The sequence below is a fragment of the Melozone crissalis genome, unplaced genomic scaffold (assembly GCF_028551555.1).
Source record: "Melozone crissalis strain CALT ecotype California unplaced genomic scaffold, PUWL_Pcris_2 ptg000041l_1, whole genome shotgun sequence".
Taxonomy (NCBI): domain Eukaryota; kingdom Metazoa; phylum Chordata; class Aves; order Passeriformes; family Passerellidae; genus Melozone; species Melozone crissalis.
Genome location: NW_026535819.1, coordinates 4,525,530 through 4,546,914, shown reverse-complemented (window position 1 = coordinate 4,546,914; position 21,385 = coordinate 4,525,530). Strand labels below are relative to the sequence as shown.

Sequence of the window (21,385 nt, the reverse complement as noted above, 5' to 3'; positions counted from 1 at the left end):
CCTGAGAGGCCAAGCAGAGAATTGGCAGAGCAGTCAGACAATACCCACGTGTTGCAGAGCTCAGAACTCACCGAGTGCACAGGAAAGGAGCTGTGCCTGCTGAGAAAGGAGTTAGAGACTGACATAGTGAGGCCCTGAGTGGCAGCGCAGTCCTCGGGGCTGAAGGGCACTTTAGGTTGCTGGACACAGTAGGAGACAGAGGAGAAAGAAGAGGCAGCATAGGAGGCCTGCTGAGGAAGGGGGAGAAAGCAGGAGACACAAGACACAGAGAAAGAGAGCACAGAAAAGGTGATGAATAAAGGGCAAGAAATGCTAACTGTAAAACAATGCATATAATGGCTGGCTAAACAAACAGCTATTCATACAGCTCATCAGAGCAGACACACCAATATGCCTTTCTTGAGCTCAAGAGGCACGACAGAAATTACAATTTAAATCTCCTTTGTTTCACAAATCCCTTAAATGTGAAGTCCTGCCTCCCCCTCCCTGCTCACCCTGGACAGCTGCTCCTGGCTGTCCTTTTGTCCCCTGGCCGTGGGGACAGACACCCAAAGGAGGAACTGGGTCTAAGCACACAGCTCTTGCACATCACTGTTTTTTTCTGACAACCTGCACATTGGGAACTTGGCCTCCCAGTGTGAGCTATGGATCCTCACTGGCACTGCTGTGAGAATGGGTGACAGTGACATCCTGCCATTTCTCTGTCCAGTCCAAAATAATAATAATTTGCACAGGAGGCAGCTATTACAGTGGCAAATCCTGGCAAGGAATTTCTCCTGAATTTCCCTATGGCAAGAAGACTGAGAGAGAATAAGGTATATATTCAGGCTTTCTCAGACTTGTTCAATAAAACATACAATGCAAACACAAAATCTTATTTTTGATTCTGGAGCTGACAAGAAAGGACTTCCTCATTATTATATTATAGAAGAGTCCATCCAGCAAAACTTGCTGCTGCTAGAGCAGCTGATGCCCATTTGATTAGCCAAATCAAAACCTCCCAGGGCAGCAGGAGCAGAGGAACAAGAGTCTGGTGCCTTTTACAGGGACTGTTCAATAAGCCATCACCTCCTTGCACCTCTTTCCCAACGGAGGGATGAAGGGTGGGAGCTGCACTTGAAGAAACCTTTGCTTCAGGGGAACTGCAAGCAAAACCTTGATGGTATCAGCTTGTAAAATGACAAGAAAGGCCAGCAGGCAAAGCAGTGACATCCTGGCTGTCCAGAAAATGATTAAAGGGCAGCAAAGAAACGCTTTGCTTCAGCCATCAAATTCAGGACAGGAGCAGAATTTCCCTTCTGCACAATGGCTGCAGTAAATCTGTGCTTTGCAAACTCTGATCATGACTGTGCAGCCCAAGTCACCTCCAAAAACATCCCTGAAGTGCAGCCACCTCCAGGAGGGGAAGCAGGCACGGCGCTGCAAGGTACAAGTGACAGTGCAAGGGTCACACTGATGGGGACCACAGACCCTGGAGAACTGCCTGATCCTCCAGACATGAGTCCTGTAGACTCTTTAGTGTCATTGCAAAGCCAATGGGATGCCAGCATTTAAAGTCTTGTCCCCACCATGAAATATTATTATTATTATTATTATTATTATTATTATTATTATTATTATTATTATATTCAGCTCAGCCAAAAATGTCACTTTATCTTTTTAGGACTCGCATCACAGGAATGTAGTTACGCAAATCCCAAAATTAGAGTTAAAAAGTAACACTCTGGGACAGTCAAACTTTAGCACATACAACATGAAGAAATATTGCAAGAGTCACCCTCACAGTGGTAATTTCATGGCTCTGCTCCCACATTTCCTCCCACTTTGTTAATGCCATGACCAATTTAAGTCAGCTACATCAAAACAAAATAATTTCTTTTTTTTTTTTTTTTAAACAGAACAAATAAGATAATTAATATAATCAAAATACCTTAAGTTGGAGTTGGGGAGAAAAAAAAGAAAGAGAAAAGAAATGAAAGGAAAACCCTTAAAAGGAGATGGGACAAAATCCCACCCTCCACTGAGGTTGGAAACAAAACTGCTGCTGCCATCAGTGAGGTCAGGATTTCATCCCCCACATGGAAAATGGCCCTTTCTGTGCTGTTAAACACAGCACCCACACACACATGTGGATGTGGAAACAGCCTGGGGGCCAGCAGAGCACTGAGAAAAGGTAAAATCCTGACTCACACAAGGGGACTGAGGTGAGGGAAACATGCAGAGTGAAGCAGTGGCTGCACCAAAGGTCTGTGCAAAATAAAATAACAGCAGTTATTCTGCTCAAACAGTTATTATTGGTGGCATCTCTGACAACAGTTTCAAAACAGCAATGGGAACAACAGTGCAGCAATCTCTTGAGAATAGTGTTGCTCAGTGTGTCAAAATCTTCCAAGCAGTTGTTGTTACACAAGCCTGGCACAGATTCAGATTCAGCCCTGCCATGTGCAAGACAAACATTTCATTTTTAAGGCATTTTAGGACTTTCAAATCTTATAGGGAGCGGTCTGAACGTGGGGTTGGAAAGCAGCAAAACTTCACAGAATGCAAAATGCCTAAAACCACGTTCACAAGCTGCCAGGGAGCACGATGGGGTAAGAGCAGGGAGACATCCTCCCACCAGCTCTGCCTGGCAGAACCAGGGGCAGGGGGAGCTGAGCTGAGCCTGGGGTGTCACTCACCAGCTGCCTCTGCTTGGGGGGCAGAGCAGGAGGAGGCGCCAGATCTTGAGGGGGGTCTGAGCTGGTGAAGGAGTCGTTGATCCCATAGACTTCCCTGAGGTACTTGTTCTTCTTCTGGTAGATGTGCTCGTTCTGAGGGGTCTGGTAGAACATGGAGGGCTGTGGCTCGGAGTAGTCCTCCACAAACTGCATGTAGGCCATCACTGCAAGGCAAAGAGAGGTGGCACTCACTGTCCTGCTCTGCAAACCCCACCGAGGGTCAGCAGGCAGCTGCTTGTCCTCAGAAGGGCACCCTGCAAATCCAGATCTCCATCCTGCCAGCCAGCACACAGCAAACACCATCCCAGGCCACAAACACAGCTCTGGAACCATGAGGTCTCCAAATAACAACTTGAGAAGCATCATTCACTGATGCTTAGCCCAAATCCTCACATAATCCATGGCAATTCTGGGAATATTCCTCAAAAGCTAATGTCCAAAGTCACCAAAATGTCACCAAAAACCCAGAATAGTATCAGTCTGCTTTTTAGGAGTGTAACAATGCAATCCTGACAATAAATCTGTAATAATTCTAGTATCTACAGTAAGTCTCATGTCTGCAGTCAGCAAGATTTCTAGAACCAGCAGGCACACAGTGTTTCTCCATTCTGGCAAGCTGATAAAGCTGTTATCAGAGAACACCTACCTGTGAGCCTGGCTGTGCCTCTCCCTCAGCTCTTTAAATGCCACTGCCAATCCTGGTACAACATACTTACAAAACACTTCTAAAAGTGCCACTGACCACGTATTCCTACCTCCTCAGCTCAAATCCAGCACCCTTTGCTCCCGCATCCCTTTTTAAAACAACTTACCATCTCAAATTTTCAACTTCAACTGATTCGCAAGCTTTTGTGAGACGTGGCTCAATAGAAATGTTAAATAGGATCAAACCTTGTCTAGAGGACCTTACCATCTGTATAATATTTCTTCCAAAATCTATAAAAAGCCCCACACAGGTGAGCCTGGGCAGCTCTGACAGAGGATTAGTTATTGATGCAAATTTTAGTGTTGGAGGGGGAGGATGACATCCAGTGCCAGAGAAATACTACCACAAACCCACCCCCATTATTAAGGATCAGAAGTATATTGAATAATGTAAAACAAAGAAAGAATCCCCTTCTGTGCACCTGAGAGCAGGACAAACAGATGTATTTCAGTGTCATGGGAAGGACTAACCCAGGCCTTCTTGTAAACATGCTGTCATGCACAAGGCACTGTGAGCATCCCTCCCTTCCTCCTGATAAACAAGCACTTGTTACTTCTTCTAAATGTGGTCATTTGGTGGCAATTTTTCATCTTCTGCTGGCATTTCAGCTGTACAGCTGAAAGGAGTGGATGACTTCAGGGAAAGCTATAAATACAATGAGCACAATGCAGGATTTGCACATCATGAAGTTGGTTCCCACACTGGCTGCTCCTCTGTTCACCTGCCAAGGCAGAGCCCTGGGCCAGCCTTAAAACAGGATACAGCCCTGCAAATGTGTCAGCAGGAAGGAGTTGCTTTGCACCTGTCTTGGGCACCTTTTTTCAGATTTCCTCTAATATTTTAAACTCCATTTAGAAAGGGAACTAACACAGCTGCCCTTCCCCAAAAGAATTATAACCCTCTTCCAAAAAATAGAATAAAGAAAAAAAGAAATAATGAAAAAACGAGGTTGGAGCAATGGGAGCACAGGAAATGGAGCTGATGGACTCCAATCCTGACCGGTAGCACCTGCTGTCCCCATCCTGTGACCCCACAGCCCTGCCAGAGCACAACCTGCTCATGTCCTGCAGCACAGCCAGTCCTGCACAGCCCTGCCAAAGCTGCTGCTGTCCTGACCTCAGGCTCTCCCTGCCACCTGAGCCTTGCTCCTCTTCCTCCCTCAGACTCCCTGCTCCTTCCCAGCACCACCTCACAGTGACAAGAAGCATGTTCTGGAATTACTGTGTTATTTGGAATCATGGTGATGGTGCAGCAAATACAGAATTGCTAAAATAGCCTTTTCAGGTATCAGTGATTCAGTTGGCTTAGGTGCTCCTGTGCCCTGGAAAATGCCCTGGTATCACACAACAACTTCAGGAGACAAGATCTAAAGAAGGCTTATGGAAGATATTTGTCTAGCAGCAAAACTGAACTAAGGATCAGGAGCCCTTGCAGAAGCGCAGGGGACAAGAGCTTGAGGGAAACATTTTGAGAGCTCATCAACTGAGCAGGACAAAAGCCAACAGGGCAGGCCTGGCAGTGCTGGCACAATGCAGCAGCCACTGCGGAATGCAGACCAAGCCTTGGTGTTGAGTCACCTACAAAAGCTTCAGTGAACACCCAGAACTGCAGCCACCACTGGGGATCCATGGCTGTGAGCTCCTGGCACAGCCCCAAACTCTGCAATGACACCACAGCTCACAAGTGTTGGTGAAAAGGGCATCACATCAGACACTTGTGTAAAATTAAATCACTGCAGCTCAGGGCACTGAGCCTGAATGCTCAATCTGCCTTAACTCAATCTGCAAGGGAATAATGAAGAGCTCTTTTATCTCAGCTCTTTAGGGGCTAATGCATCCCATTGTCATGGCAGCTCCCCTGCCTGGCCTGTTACAACTAGTCCTGGGCAGGTGAGCATGTCTCTGCCTCGACTTTGTCATCTTTGTTTTTAGGCAAAGTGAAAAACAGTTGGGATGGTGAAATACAAACCTGGCACTGCAGAGTGCAAATCAAAACAGGCATCATTAAAGCCCTGCCAATCTTGAACAGGAGAGTAAGAGAGCAGGAGCACTCCCATGACTCCTGATTGCAAAGGGTCTCCTCTCCCCCTCTGCACTGTGGTTTTTAACAAGGCAGAAATTTAAAAGCAGATGGGAAATTACATCAGCAGCTCAGCTCAGGCTGCACGCCCTGCAGCAACTGTGCAGAGGGAGGGATGGGGGCTGCAACTCCCCAGTGAGCAGCTGGGGTGGAGTGACAGTCTCAAGGCAGCACCCCAGGAGAAAAGGAGGCGTGAGAGAGAAACCTCTCCCACCACATGCCCAGTTTATGTCAGCTCTTAACCCAGACAGAAAATATGTGAAAATTAAAAAACCCATGAAATCTCAGACTGAGGCTGGAACACCTTCCCAACAATCTGCTTGCAGTGCCTTGCCTGTCATTTCTGAAGGAGCAAAAGCTGCTCAGGGATTTCCAGCACACACCAGCTCTGCCCATATGGCACAAGTCACAGGTACTGCTCTTCTGGAAGCAACACTCATCTGCAGGAGAGGACCAGGGGCTGCTGGAGTCCAAAGGGGTTATTATGGGATGATCAGCACTAAGGCACACCTGCAATAAGGTGAGGCACACCTGCAATAAGGTGAGGCACACCAGCATCCCCCTGGAGGGCTCCCTGACACCCCAGCCCGACCCTGCACCCTGCACAGGCACAACAGATTTGTGGCATGGACAAGAGCCAAAATAATGGACATTCTTAAGCTGTACCACACAGCAGAAGCCAAGGTCAATGAGGCAGTGGCTGCTGTCACCTCTGGGAGGAGAGCTGCTCCTCACAGAGCTGGCATTATCCGCTGGCTGAGCCCAGCCTGCCCTCAGCGTGGTTCCTGCAGTTAAATACCAGCTGCTCACTGGGCACCAGGCTGTGTTTTGTTCCCACTGACAGGGAGGGAAACATGAATAAGTGCCTCACCAGTAGTTTCCAAGCTGTTTGGGGAAAGGATCTTGTTATTTCTGACTCTGGGCTCTTAATGGCAGAAGCTGTTCCGTGTCTGTGTCTCGTTCAGCAGGAGCACAGCGCTGGTGCTCAAGCAGAAGTCTGGAGTAATTTGCCCTTAGCACAGTAAAATAACCATAACTCATGCCAGACTAAAAGCCCTATCACTCCTCTGTGTAAATTATACAGAAGTCAACTTTTGGAGGTCCCTCTGAGCACAGCTCACAGCAATGCACAAGGTTAACTCAAGCAGTTCTTCCTTGTATTACCAATAAACACCATCAGTGTCTCTGCTGCAACACTTGCTGCCAGCTACCCAAAGATGACCCACAACAAAGGCACCACAACCAAGTCCTATCTGTGTTTTTTAACAAATCCATGCATTTTCTCCAGATCCCAGGAGCTTGCTGAGGTTCTGGAAGCAGCCCTGTGTGATTACACAAGAATATCTACATGCATCAGCCTCTGGGCAAAAAATATCCTGGGTGTCACCACAGAGCCTGAGTAATGTTTGATTGGCCTTTTAAATGCTGAAAAAGTAAAACTAGCAACCACAAATCCATGGTGTGATATACTGTGGAGTTAAAAACAACCTAAAACAAGTTCTCAGTGTCACACAAATGCAACTAAAAAATTTGCAGTGGTCAGGTATCAGCCCCAGGACTACCTACAAGCTTTGCAGCAAGGATGCTTTATCAAATCATCAGAGTTGACAACACATTAGGTAACAGCTCCTGCCTCTCCTAACAATGCAATCTGATCAATACTCACAAAATTTCTGGTAGTGCCAGATTACAATTAACTCTAATCCAACATCAAAGAAAATTCACTCAAGGTCTTGGTACTGAGGTTATAGTTGTGTTCAAGCAATAATGCAGATTACTTTTAAACTTGTTGTCAACTCTTTAGCATTTAGCAGAAAACAAAGACATGGGGCTTAAAAGACACAAGCAAACAGCTCAGATCTCTCTTGCAAATGTCAAAATTTCCTCTTACCCAAGACTCACCCAGGAATCTCCCCTCCTGCCTACGTGCACTGAGGTGCATTTCCCTGCATCCCTCCCAGCCTGAGTGGGGTAACAGCCATCCCTCATTGGGAACAGCAGATCCACAAGGATCTGACCCTGCACTGACGTGCTCTGTATCACAGCCCCTGGCAGCTCACACTTCAGGAGAGCATTTTGAACTGTAACACCTTTGTCTGTGCCCATTTGCTTCCTCTCTGTTGTCCACAACCATCTCAGCCTCTTTTTTAGCTGATTTTAGCGTCTTTAACTGCTTGATTACCAGACAGGAACAAAAGAGATTTCCTGCATATGGGGACACTTGGATGACCCCCAGTTTCAGGTGGGTCAAGCCTTGTGCTCTGGGTAAAATCCCTGAGGGTTACTCATGTGGACTGGTCTCTCAGGGATAATGGAAATGCTTTCAGACAAGGCACATTTTTAAAGAAGTGACTGGCAGAGTGCACTGCACAGGAATGGAGAGAATAACCCTGACATCACACACCCCTCTTACTCCCACCTTATCCATACAATTGCAGCATCTCAGACTGGTTTGGGTTGGAAGGGACCTTAAAGAATCCAGTTTCAACCCCCCTGCCATGCACAGGGACACCTTGCACTAGGCCAGGTTGCTCAGAGTGCCATCCAGCCTGTCCTGGAACACCTCCAGGGACAGGGAGTCCACAACCTCTCTGGACAAAAATTATTCTCAGTGAGAAGTGCATAAACTGCAGAAAGGGGCCAGAAGGACAACTCAGCTCTTTGAAATCAGCTCTTCTCTTGGGCTGCCAGCCATGCAGTGTAATGCTCTTCCTCCAGATCTTGTAGACATTACCTCCTCATGCAACAGCCAGCCAGTGACCAGTAAAGCAAAATCTGCTGGACCTCACTGTGCAGTCCACAGCCACCCCTGGCAGAGCACTGTGGCTGCCTGTTTGGCAAGAGGTTTCACATTTTTCAGCCATGAACATTAAGGAAATCAGAGGAAGGTTGTTGTGAGCCTGAGATGTGGTCAGCCCTGGTGTGCCAGGAGTCTGGCTGGGGACAGGAGCCTTTGCTGCTTGTTTTAATGATGTGGGAAATTCTCAGGCATTCAAAGGAAATGAGATCCTGCAGCAAAACAGCAGTGCTGGAGTCTAGTTAATAGTGTTGTCTTGCACAGCTATGTGGGTGACTGTGCTCCTATTGCCAATAACTGCTCTGGCAGGGCTGGGATTTGGACAGAAAAGCAGCCCTTTCTCTGAGCTCCTGGAGAGGACCCAACTCTCCCCTGCAGTGGGAAAACAAAATTGGGGAAGGGGGGAAGAAGCAGACTTAAAAAGGGAGAACAGAGCAGAAAGATCTGCAAGACAGTGTGCCTGAAGGACTCACATTCAGGTGAACAGAGAAGTAACATGGTCTCACTGCAGTAAACAAGATGCTGTGTGATTCCAGGTCCCTTGGGCCTTGATCAGTCCTGGCCCCAGGAATCACCCCCTGCCCATCACAGCACTGACATTTCCCCTCCGTGTCTTTGACATGGACCAACTGCTTTGGACACTCAGACTCAAATAAGAGCATCACCACGATCACCACTACTTAGTGATGATCACAAGCATGACAACTGCAAGGTAAAAAACAAACCCCAAGCAGAAACTTGCTTACTGTGTTTGTTTTTCTTCTCTGGCAGAGGTGGCGGCTTTTCTGGGTCACTGTTCGAAACTGGAGCAGCAAAATCACCAATGAATCCCACTGGAGCTGAAGAGTTTCCTTGCTGGAAAGGCAGAACAGCAGCAAAGGGCGTGAAGGGCACGGAGGGGACGAGGGCGGCGCTCTGCAGGTCATCCTCGGAGATGTTGTCGTACTGGGACGGGTGCCTCTCGTAGGACACCCTGCAGCCCGAGCTCTCTGAGGTCTGCGAGGCTGCACTCCTCCTCTTCTTCTCTGGCAAAGCTGGGGGAGTCTCTGTTGGCTGTGCTGCTCCTGGGAGGCTGCAGGGCTCCACTGGGGGAGAGGAGCCCTGCGGGAGCTGGAACGTGTGTCCGTGGAAAGGGGAGCCAGACTCGCCCAGGGACTCTGGCAAGGGGCTGAGGACACTGGGCCCCTGAGGAGGTATCTGATCAGTGTTGGAGAGGTCCTGCTGCAGGAATTCATAGTCTGGATCATAGTGATCTGATTGATCTGGGTAAACAGAGGATGATGTATTAGTTTCTCTCTTTTACCTTCTCAGTTCTGTCCCTCCCATTCTATCAGTTAATTAATCGGTTTATTTTAATCAGAGTGGAACTTCCTTGCAGCTGGGACCATCTTTTTACACCTTCTGTAACATCCAGACTTCATACAACTCATAATTAATTCCTTACACTAGCAAACAACTAACAGAAATTCACTAGGCAGACATCTGCAGACTTAATTTTTGTCATATTTATATTTTTATTTTCTTTCCTAGCATGTAGAAACCACACTGCTTTAGTCTACCAGGACTGTAATTTCTGCAGACAGGGCTGAAATGAAGAAAACACTCCACTTGAGAGCTGAATTGAGTTTGAGAACCATCGCCTACAGCAAGGGAAACACATTCCCCTGGGCTTTTCCCTCTCTGAAACAGCTCTGCACTGAGCTGCCTGCAGCAACTCCAAGCCAGCAGCTGCAAGTGCAGTGCACTGAGTCCATGAGCTCGTGCAGCTGAGCTGGCAGGGCAGGGCAGCCCCCAGCAGCCCCTCTTACCCAGGGTTTCACAGCTGGTGTTGCGGGAGCACTGCCCGCTGTCGCGGTCCAGCGACGAGAGCTGCTCGTCTGACTTGCTCAGCTTGCCAATGCTGCTGCACGGGGACAGCCGAGGAGACTCCCCCCCGTAGGAGTGGCTTCCACCTGACAACCTCCTCTGGGCATAGCAGTCAACATCAAAATCCTTCAGGACAGAAATAAAAAAATAAAAAGCATCAAACCATCATCACTCTCGGCAGCTCGCTAGTGAGGAAGATGCAGCTCGAGGAGCAAAGACCTCCCAGTGTTGCTGGCTCTCTCTAAGCTCAGGGAGAACACAGAAACTCTCTGATGTGCTAAACAGCCATGCCAGGGAGCTCTGGGTGTTCTTGATTTCAAGCAGGGGTTGCTGTGGCCCACACTTTACAGATGCTGAGAAGATGATCAAGTTCTTCACAGCTACCTGTGTCTGCTGACTGCTTATCCCAACACTGAGACAAGGGAATGACACTGCAAGATCTCTCATAACACACCTGGGCCTTTAGCAAATACTTGGTTACCTCACACAAAGAGAAAATAAACTACAGTGAGATACAACTTTCTGTGCCTATGGCTGTGGTCCCATTTCAGAAATCACCTCAAGCTTATTAACCTGTGAATGAACCCCTCACTATTCCCACTCCATCAGAACACCTTTAGTGTGACTGCAGTTTCAACTGAAGAGTGGCCACAGCTTTATCTGAGTCAGCCAAATGACTGTAGAGACTCCCTAAGCCAGAGCTGAGGCTTTAGGGATGAGGACAAGATTTGATTTTTGTGCAATTTGATATGATTCAGGTCCTCACTGCTGAGCTAGTAAGTTCCTGAATGGGTAAAGCAAACCCAGCCATTTACAACCTCATAAACCCCAGACAAGCACAAGAAATGGAATGTGATTAACACACATACAACTTTCCCATTTTTCTACCAGAAAATGTGCAAATTTCCCCAAAGCACCAGCAGCAGTCAGAGCAGCAGCTCAAACTGCTGCTTGAGTTAAAAGATGTTTGAAATTGTGACTGGATGAAAATAAGTCTTTCATGAGATGGTGAGATGTCAGGGAGCTCAGCCAGCTGCTGTCCCCTGATCTATTGGCCATGGCAACACTCAGCCACTCCCATCCTCACACTCTGCCACCCCTCAAGGCAACCAAGTTTGTAGCAATTTGTTAATTAAACACAATAACACTGTAAAAAATAAAAATAAAAATTAAGCTGCCAACATTATTTATGACACTGCTGCTCCTGCCACTCCCACTGCAGAATGCCTGGGACGAGCAGGGACCTGCAGCCCTCAGCATCTCCCTGAGCTTTTCTCCAGCTCCCAGCACATTTCCCTTGGCTCTCACAACGGGGTTATGCCATTACCTGTCTGTTGATCCCAACAGGTAAACTGGACCCACTGGTAGCTCTGCTCATGGGGGCCACCACAGCCACTCTGGTTGGGGAAGGTGCAGACTGACGTTTTTTAGGGGGTAATGCTGGTGGAGGGCTGCAAGACACAACAGGAATTGATGTTTCCATCACTCTCCCAGAAAAAAAAAAAAGGATTTTCAGAGGCTTCACGAGATGTTTTCCAGAAAGCTTTTGTCAGCCAGGAGATATTCAGCAAAATGTATCCACTAAAAATATCGATTTAAGACTACTCTCACAGGTAAGGTAACTCTCTTGTTAAGTGATTTATTTTGTAAGGTTGGTATTTCTCAAACAGAAACAAATGCTGCTGTAAAAAGTATTTTTAATGGAGCTAATTAGCATGGTAATTATTTCTTAATGAAAGCAGTGAAAAACCAAATTAAATGTTTTGGTTGACCCAAATATTGTTTCCATTCACAGAAGTCCCTTCCCATCCTCAAACCTTCCAGATCTGAAAAATGCTCAAATTTTAACAGATTTACAGGACAGGAAAATTCTCTTTCTTGGTCTTTGCTTTCTTGGTGAACTTCAGGGAACAAAAGGGTCAGAGCTGCTTTCACTGTGCACTGTGAGGGCCCCCTCTTTTGACATGAATCTGTGTCAGACCCACACATTTACAGTAATTTGTGAGAGTTTAACCCTTTGACTTTTAAGTTTTTGCTCCTATTGACACGTAATTCTGGTAGTCATCAAGCCTGAGAAGTTCCCAAGAGCACACATAGTCTGTTCTTGGAACATACCACGAAAATTTTATATAACCTTTGAGAATTCATAAAATACACAGAAATGTGATTCTTTTTGTCAGCCACAGCCGCGTTTGCAAATTACCACAACACATATTTTTCACACCAGCCATCAGCACCAGTACTAGAGGAGAAAAACAACACACACACACAAACCTGCAAATTGGGGGTTTTCTCTTCCTTCTCAAAATAGAACACAGAAACTTTCATGTGGTTACTCTCAGAACAGGGTAAGAACAACCAAGCACAAGGTTTTTTTTTCACACACTCCTGGCTTTCACTCTTAAGCTGATAGGCAAAGCTGAACAGCCTGGCTGTGCAGGACAGATTGGGAACTGCCCCTGAGGTTAAAGGAACATCTCCCATGGGATACAGCAGACCAAGATTGCACAGTGTGGAAATCACACAGTTTTATGTGAGGTTATATGGATTTATGTGATGCCTCTCATGTGTGGGTATCAGGGCATGGCATTACCCTCACATAAAAAGAAGACACAAAGAAATAATAAGAGAGAACACAAAGAGTGCAGGAGCAGGGAAGAATTGCTCTGGAGGACTGAAAATTCAAAAGCAACATTAACCCTCCTCTCTTGTGCACATTTTGCAAGATTATTTAAAAACCAACAGGCTGCTAAGAGGCACTGGTGCTCTTTGGCTGGCTGGGCAGTGTTACCTGTTCTCTGCCACACGAATGCTGGGCAGAGGGGGTTTAGGAGGTGCAACTTCTTCATCCATGGAGTCAGTCAGCAGCTCGTTGGATTGAGTCATGTTTGTTGTTTTGTTGAGGATCTCCATTTCTCGGTCTGTAAGGGGAAGTTCTGATGGGCTGCAACATGCAAAACACAGATTGTAGATCACAGCTGGAACACAGCCCTGACAGATTCAAGCCTATTTTAAATCATGTGCTATCAGACAGACACCTAGAGCAGAAGGCAGAATTTGCATCTGCAGGTGGAATTCCATGTATAATCAGAGCTCAGAGTGCATGTGACACAAAGGGTGTTTCACTGCCAGATTTTGGTGTCTTTCCTATCATAGCTTATTCTCTTTTATTGATCCTACTGAAATAGATGGGGGGGCTACATAAAGAACATTACACTACCCCCTGTGAAGAGCAGCTGAATGATTTAACTCAACTGTCAGCAGTCAGAAATTATCCCCTCTACATCAGTGCTGCCCACAGAAGAAATCAGTGACCCACCTGTCAGATTTACATGCTGGCAAACTGGGTTTAACTGGGCTTGTGGGAGAGGGATGCTCCTGCTTTTCAATCGTGAGTCTGACCAGCTCCTGATGGATGGAGAGAAGAAAAAGAGAACAATCATCATTTGCTGAATGCTGCACTTAAACATCCCAGAACACAAAGGGAAGCTACTGCAGTAAACTCTTGGTTCTGGTTTAATGATGGTGTGGACACAGAGAGCTGAGCTGGGTGTAAGTCTGGTACAGAGCCACACAAATGATGCAGAACAGCTGCTGAGGAGCAGCCTGCACCCAGAGGAAGTTTTGGCAGCATTTGAGTGAAGTTCATTACCCTGACTGAATGGGGATTCTGCACAAACCCACATGTGTGTGTTTTTGCTATGCTTCCTCTTTCCTCTGTCTCACAACTGTGTTCCAGTCCACACAACACCCTAAATAATGGTAAATTTGCTTTACATATATAAATCTAAGTACAAAACAGTCTTACCCAGTGGAGTACTTCATCTAGCCAAAATCAACATTAAGTAATTGCTTTCTATTTTATAAATAAGAATGTATTTGCTTCAAAAAGCAAGTTTTCTATAAAATGCTCAACCAAAAATTAAACAGAGAACACCTTCATTAAAAGGCTGCTTCCCCTGAAGCCACCTTTTAACACATTAGCAATAGAAGACCTAATCATTCAAGAAGCTACTGCAGTGTATCTGTTATAGGCAGATAAGGCTCTGGATAAAGAGATAAGGGCATGATAATCCTGAACTCTAAGTCTGCCAGCAGTCAAAGCAACAATCATTCACGCCACAAAGACAGAGAGAACATTTCATGGATTTGTCTGAGGCTGACAAATACATCTCCTGCTCACAGATACAAACACATGCCCCTCTTACAGGCAGCCTGGAAAACTGGCACTGCCTCCTGCCACTGTTGGCTTCCCAGCATGCTACACAAAGGAAACTGGAAGGGATCAATTTAAATTTTATTTATTTTAAAGCAGACTGAAGTACAGCGTCATCATTCCAGTATCATCTTTGTGTCCTTGTCTGTGGAGTTGGAAACATCTGGCATTGCCATCACCCCTCTGAGAAAGGAAAATACTGTAAAAGTTCTGGCCCTTTTACATCAGGCTCTACTGAAAGCTGAAATTCCATGGGTTAACACACACACAACAAGAGGAACAAGGAGAAAACACCATCTAAGTGTCCACCACAGCTGACTTTGGTCTCCATGCCCTACTTACACTCCTGGTGTGAGCTGGTGCTCCAACACAGTACATTGTGTTACCCAAAAGCTCTCCGGAACATCCCACACAGGGGGGAGGAAGAGGGAGCACAAACAGATGTCCATGGGGACTAAAATATGAAGATGTGGGACAGAGAGCCCTGGTGGGAACAGTGTGTTCTGGAAAGTGTCCTGATGAGTAACATCACTTGACTCTTCTCGCTGCATTTGGCATCATGGGGCTGAGTGATGACTCAATGGATTGCCACCTTTCTGCCCTCTGGGCAAAATTCCACTGCTGAAAAGGTTTTTGGAGATCCTCACGTACTTTAAGAGACTCAGGGTTGGACCCTGTGGGCCTCTGGGGTAGTGGCCAGCGAGGACTGCAAATCCACAGGAGCACAATAAGGGAAATAAAATGTATGGGCATTCAAACCAAAAGCCAAAATACTCCTTAAATATCCCCCTGAGAAGGCTGTGGAAGGGAAAGTGTAATGTCTCCTTTTCCTTCACCTGAAACCAAAGCCAGGCCAACACTGCAGACTGTGGTGGTGGCTGTGCTGCAGCAGCACTGAGGAGCCCCAGACACTCAGGGCTGAAGTGCTCAGTTTTCCTATTTTGCCAATCATAATGGACACAAAGTTGTCTACCACATGGGAATGTAGGTTAAAATGGGAGAAAACCAATCCAATTTGGCTCAAAAGTATCTTCAGAATTATTCAAACCACTGGGACTTAGGGAAAAAAACCCAAAGCACCTTCCAGTGGAGGCACCAAGGCATGACTGCAATTACCTGAGAGGATCACTTTCCCTTCCAACTTTGACAAATATCACCAGACTCTCAATGTTTCTTCTCTCTGCTATCCCCAAATGAGAATTAGCATTTGGAAATCAAGCCAAAATCTTTAGCATACACATAGAGGTAATGTGCACACAACTGAGCCAGATGCACATTATGCTATTCCTTATCAGCAAGGAAAGAGATTCCTGCAGCAGTAATTAGAGATAATTAAAGCCTCTCTACAAACTATGCTACTTCAGCAGGCTGAAAATTCCACAATGAGATGGATTTTTGAGAAGTTATGTAATCAAACCAAGGATTTTCTTCCCTGCCTAGCAAAGCCCTAAAACATGAGATCAAAGTATCAAGTAACAGAGGTGAACAAGAGTCTCCTTTATGCTCAATTCTGAAAATAAAGAAGTAAGCATTGAAATGTGGAAGTGGATCTTGTGTGATCTGCCAGAAAAACAAAACACAGGCTCTGCTGTGGAGAGAAGTGTCCATCATCTCAGTTCTGCTTCCACCAAATGTGGCTGGGCCTTTCTAAAATAAACTTTGTTCCTTGCTGTGCAGGAGGTGAAAGCATGCTGCTCCCAAGTGCTGACCTCTTGATGGGCAAACACTCTCCCATCTCCCCAGACAGCCACACATCTGCTCTAGGGCTGTCCAGACTTGAGCCAGCTCCAACTGGAAGGCCAAAATAACTCAGTCTAAAAACAAAGCAGAGCCTGATTTAGCACTGCAAGGACATGTCCGTGGATGCTCCAGTCTGGGCTGGCTCAAGAACAGACATCCCAGACCTTCCCCCATCCCAGAGCTTCTCCCAGTGTGCAGAGGACACAGCCCTGCCTGAAAGGCAACAGGTACCAAGGGTTTAAATATTGTTTGAAGTCAAAGAACAACTCCCAAGTTGTGTGCCCAACTCTCCTGCAATGAGACCACACAGCTCTGATCCACATCTGGGGATAACACATCTCTCTTTGGGATTGTGCAGATTCACTCAGTGGTAACTCACCATTTGCTGGAGAATTACAGCACAGATTTTCACATCCTCCAAATTGCTGCTGAATTCCAGGCTAACAGCAGCTGAGATTTTAGGCTAAACTCTTTTCCTCTCTCCTGCTGTGCAAATTTAAGACCAGCTTTACTTTTAAAATGTGTAGCTTAAAGTTAAAGAGCATATTGTGCAAAATAATCCTGGAAAATCCATCTTCTTTAGGTGCTAGAAATGATTTGTTTCAAAGATATTTATTTAAAAGGCTCATAAAGTAACAGCAGATTTTAGTATCTGTGCTTGAGTGACATTAAAGAGATATCCAGATGATGCAGACACCAAACCAAAAGGCCTGAAAATGTGACAGTCAAAGCTCAGGAGATCCACTTCATTTTTACATTTGGCTCCATTTACTAAAACTGAGTCTGAGTACAGTGAAAGGTACCAGTTTCTGATCCTTAACTCCAGGTGATGCTGCAGTTCTTAAAACTCCATCCCAATTTTTCTTGTGATTTAAACATTCCCCTCTAAATTCAGCCCTGCTCTTGAAGGAGATTTAACTTCCTCTACAGTTTCCAAAACAAGATTCCCAGGAGATAAGACTCCACTGGTGCCCTAAGCCCAGATCAACCAAACTTTACCAACAGTGCTAGGACAGGTGAGAGATCAGCCCAGGGACAGCCTGGGACACAGAAATAATGGGTACAAGAATCTTCCAGGGAGGCAGGAGGAAAGCCCAGGGCTTTTCCAGGGTGGAACAGGGAAGGAATGCTACAAGCAGGTCTGACAATGGACACAAAGGTTTCTGTTAAATGTTTCCATCAGCAATGTAAAACTAATCTGCACAAAACTGAGTCTAGCTCATCACCTGTTCCACACCCTAATCCAGAGTGGTGATGTATCACTGACAAATCCCTTGAAATTTCTCTTAAAAGATGGAGCTGGAGTCTTTCATTCTTTGTGGGCATTGACAAGGGAGCATTTTCATTTTATTTTGCTGAGACAGAAAATGTGCAAACCACGTCTTGTAATCTGCAGGGGAGACTGGGAATGACTTGCTGAAAATTTAATGCAACACTGAAGAAAGATCCATTGCTTCTTCCAATTCATCCAAATGCCAGGGTGAGCATGCCAGAAGTTCCCATTCAGAGCCAAACTGTGCTAGTCTTTAACCAGCACTCCAAAGAGGAACATTTAACTTATGGAACAGTTGATTTAAGGGGTAAGTTTACTGAAGGCAGAAATAGGACCATCATATTTTACCTGCACTTAAAAACCTAGAAGAGATTAACTAGAAGAGGTCTAGTTTACACTAGAAGAGGTCTAATTTAAACTGGAAGAGGTTTAGTTTAAATTAAGAAGGGGTCTAGTTTAAACTAGAAGGGGTCTAGTTGACACTAGAAGAGGTCTAGTTTACATAGATCTCTTCTAAAATACTTTACTATATGCTCTTTATAATAAAATTTACAATGTCTCACGTACCTTGACTCCATCCAGAACAGCTTTTATGACATCCTTCACTGTTGTGACCATCTCCTTGTCCTCTGAGTTCACCCCCTCCAGCATCACCTGATCAGACCAGCGGATGAGGTTGGCCAGGCTCTGGTACACTCGGCTGTAGCAGGATGAGATGGCAGAACTGCACAGCAGGAGAGGCAGCAGTTGAGGAAAAAAAAAAAAAAAGAACAAAAAGAAATTTTGGAGATGTTATCAAACGTTAGGAGAGTGAGTTTCACACTGTGCACTTCAGTGCTTTGCTCTCTGACACTCAGAATTTGTGCTGAGCAAGTGACAAAGCTCAAGTGCAGCTGCCCTCCTGTTCTCTAGCTACCTGTTATCTACCAAATGATAACAATGTGAAGGTACAAACCACCAACAGCTCATTCCCAAGCATCAGAAGGAATTATCTAGGATGCAGGTTAACACAGCAATGCTAAAAAAAATTATTTCCATCTTAATTTACAGCTCCATCCTATGCCTTAATGTTAAAGGTAAGTATTCAAGCCCTACATTTAAGTTTAAGCTATGTTATTTCAGTATTATCCTTCTTCCTTATTAGCTCTCCCCAAAACCACCTTGGACCACTGAGAGCTGACTCTATTCATTCCTTTACAAATCACTGCCTCACTGTTTATAATGCCTGAAAACATGTAATTAAAATTACTTCTTTAGAGAAACTGAACTGAATGAATTTCAGGTTTGAAAGAGGAAGGGTGTTGCTTTGTTTTGTTTTTAATGAGAAACAGAATTGAAGCTATTGTTCTGAAGGGGAAAAAAAAAGAGTTTTGGAAGGATGACAACTTTAAATAAAAGTTAACTGTAACAACAGTGCTCCCAGGCATTTTCCTGGCCATTCTGAAAACACTGACTTCATTACTAAACAAGGTGTGTTAACAGCACTGCTGATGGCAACGCTTCAGCAATTCTTTGTCACGTTAAATCAATTTCAAACTGCATCAAAACCATAAACAGATAAGAGAAGGTGTAATCTTGCAATCATTACTGATACAAGTTGTTCCAAATCTTCCCATTTCTCTCTGGTATCCATTCTGCATTGGCTTAACTCCAGTAACTTCATTATCTGTGAGAAAAGAATCGAGCCCACGAGCTCAAACGAGTTTATTTAGGTGAATGAGGTTTGCAGGACTGGGGGAAGAACTACTGTCAAGTTTCAACCAGTGAATACAAACAATGGCAAGGATTTGATTGTTTGGTTGTTGTTTGGGTTTTTTTTTAAGGTTTGCTGCTTGCCATTTGTTCTCATTTCAAATGAAATTAGCTTGGTAGGAGATATTTCCTAAACAGGGCCCTCCATCATCTCTTTCTAAGGCTTTGATTTCTTTGCCATTAATCTTCAGTCTGCTTCCTTCTAAGGAGGCAGTAATTGAAAGCCCATTTTGTGCAAGATTTAATTACTTTTTTCCTTGATGCAAATGCTTCCCCTAAAGCCAAAAGAAGTCCAACAATAATTGTAGGGCTTTCTTTGTCACTGACACAAGTCTTGCTCACTTTTCTTGCCATCAGAGTCACCCCTTTGTGTCCTGCCACAGGTAGGGAGAGAAGGACATGGCTTTTTGATCCCCTTTTGGGTTTTTTTGGGAGAGCAAGCAAGGCAGGGCATGGACATGGGATCTGTGCTTTAATGCACAGTGTTTCCAGAAACAGAGACATATCTCTGTGTAGAGGACATTCCCATTTTAACAGATTTATGGTTCAAAAGATCCAACCTCAACTGGATCTTACCTGTCCCAGCCACAGGTGTGATACTCGCCCATTTCCTCCTTCCCTTTGCCCTGGCCTCAGCTCTGGGGCCAAACACAACTGAGCATCTCTGTTTGCAAAGTATTTGGCACCCAGTGCTACCCCAACTACATTATAAACCTCCCCTGTGCCAGCACTGAAATAAGCATCTTGAAAGTAAAAAAAAAAAATGGGAGCTATTTAATGGGAAAACAAACAGGAACAGCACAAAACCTGGCAGGATTTCAGGAACCAAACACCTGCATTTCTCTGCTTAGTTCTGTGCTTTCCTCTGTGTTAACTTTGCTCTTTCAATATTATTCAACAATGTTTGTTTGTTTTCTGGAAATCAATTGCTCCAGCATCCAAGGGCTGAACACCAACAATATCTCTGTGGCTTGGCAACACCACAAATTCTTATAAACCACGCTGAGCTTGGCTTTGGCAAATTTCTACTTATTTCCTGGCTTCAAACCCACTGCCTAACTGGTAAAAACGTAATACACATAATCTGTTAAAACATAAAACAATAATCTGTTGAGTGAGGCAGGAATGAACTTGGACTGGTTAATCTGCTGAAGTACATCTATTTACTTCTGTATCTGATCCAGCAAAATCCAAAAAAAGCAGTTAAGAGTGCAGGCTCAGACTTCTGTAATATCAGGGTGGATAAACTGAGCAAAAAAAAGGATTACTCTGAAGATAAACTCTTTTTTCAGGTGAAGCTATTGGATTTGTTAGCTTGTAGGATACCACCATGGACTGCAGAAACAGGAATAGCATCTGAAGAGAATCTCCCTCTGGAAAACAATGAATTTCCAAGTTTATGCTAAGAACCATCCCTTCCTCCACTCTGAAAGCAGCCTGATTTGCTTTATCTTTCCATGGCATGAGCTTCTTCACAGCAGGGAATCTGCTTTTAAATGATGTCTGAAAATAATTTAGTGAAAACAGGAGTCACTTCACCAGCATCTCCTGCCATGAGGCTCCTCAGACAAAGCAGGAGCCTGTTGGTCTGTCATGGTCCCAAACCCAAGGAGGAAACTCACCTTTGCTGGATTCGTGGGTCAGTCTGCACCAAGGGCAGGATGGCTTCCAGCACTTTACTGGCTGAGCCTGGCAGCATCTCCAGCACTTTGTTATCAATTGCCATTTTGTCCACAATAGTCTTAAAGTAGCGGAGTGCACTGACCACCTCCTTCTCCTTCTCCTCCAGCCATGATACATTCTGAAGAGGAGGGAAGAAAAGGAAAGATTTGTTAAAATTTCATTATTTTTAAGGGCAGGATTCTTTTAAGAAACCCAAAGTTTGGTGACACTGAGGTCTGTTTCAGGAGGAGTGGAAAAACCTCCTATTACCACAAAACTTTTAAATTAAATCACTACTCTTTCAAAGGAATAGTCAGTGCAAGATTACACCCCCACTTTAACCTTCAGAATTACCTGCATTCCAAACTGAAGGCTGATCTTGATCAGTTTTAGGCTAAGATTAGCACTGATGACATCAAGGACATTGCTTTGAAACCCTCACCCTAAACTGGAACAGAATGGTTTGGGTTGGAAGGGACCTTAAAGCCCATCTGGGCAGGAACACCTTCCACTATCCCAGGCTGTCCAAGCCCCATCCAACCTGGCCTGGGACACTTCCAGGGATGGGGCAGCCAAA

At 45.2% G+C, this 21,385-nt stretch overlaps 1 protein-coding gene across 8 annotated transcripts in view; it reads right to left on the bottom strand.

Annotated features, from left to right (window-relative positions):
* The window catches only part of RAPGEF1 (Rap guanine nucleotide exchange factor 1), an 88,631-nt gene that overhangs the window by 27,295 nt on the left and 39,951 nt on the right, over positions 1-21,385 (bottom strand). For 4 of the 8 annotated variants that reach the window (XM_054283975.1, XM_054283967.1, XM_054283969.1 and 1 more), the window contains exons 3-11: positions 20,769-20,947; positions 17,962-18,118; positions 13,485-13,573; positions 12,957-13,109; positions 11,493-11,616; positions 10,108-10,291; positions 9,046-9,561; positions 2,679-2,881; positions 72-230 (exon numbers count right to left, since the gene is read on the bottom strand). In XM_054283975.1, the coding sequence (XP_054139950.1) occupies positions 72-230; positions 2,679-2,881; positions 9,046-9,561; positions 10,108-10,291; positions 11,493-11,616; positions 12,957-13,109; positions 13,485-13,573; positions 17,962-18,118; positions 20,769-20,947 (1,764 nt within the window). The remainder of the gene's footprint in view (positions 1-71; positions 231-2,678; positions 2,882-9,045; positions 9,562-10,107; positions 10,292-11,492; positions 11,617-12,956; positions 13,110-13,484; positions 13,574-17,961; positions 18,119-20,768; positions 20,948-21,385) is intronic. The other 4 variants (XM_054283968.1, XM_054283970.1, XM_054283973.1 and 1 more) reach the window with 2 other exon arrangements.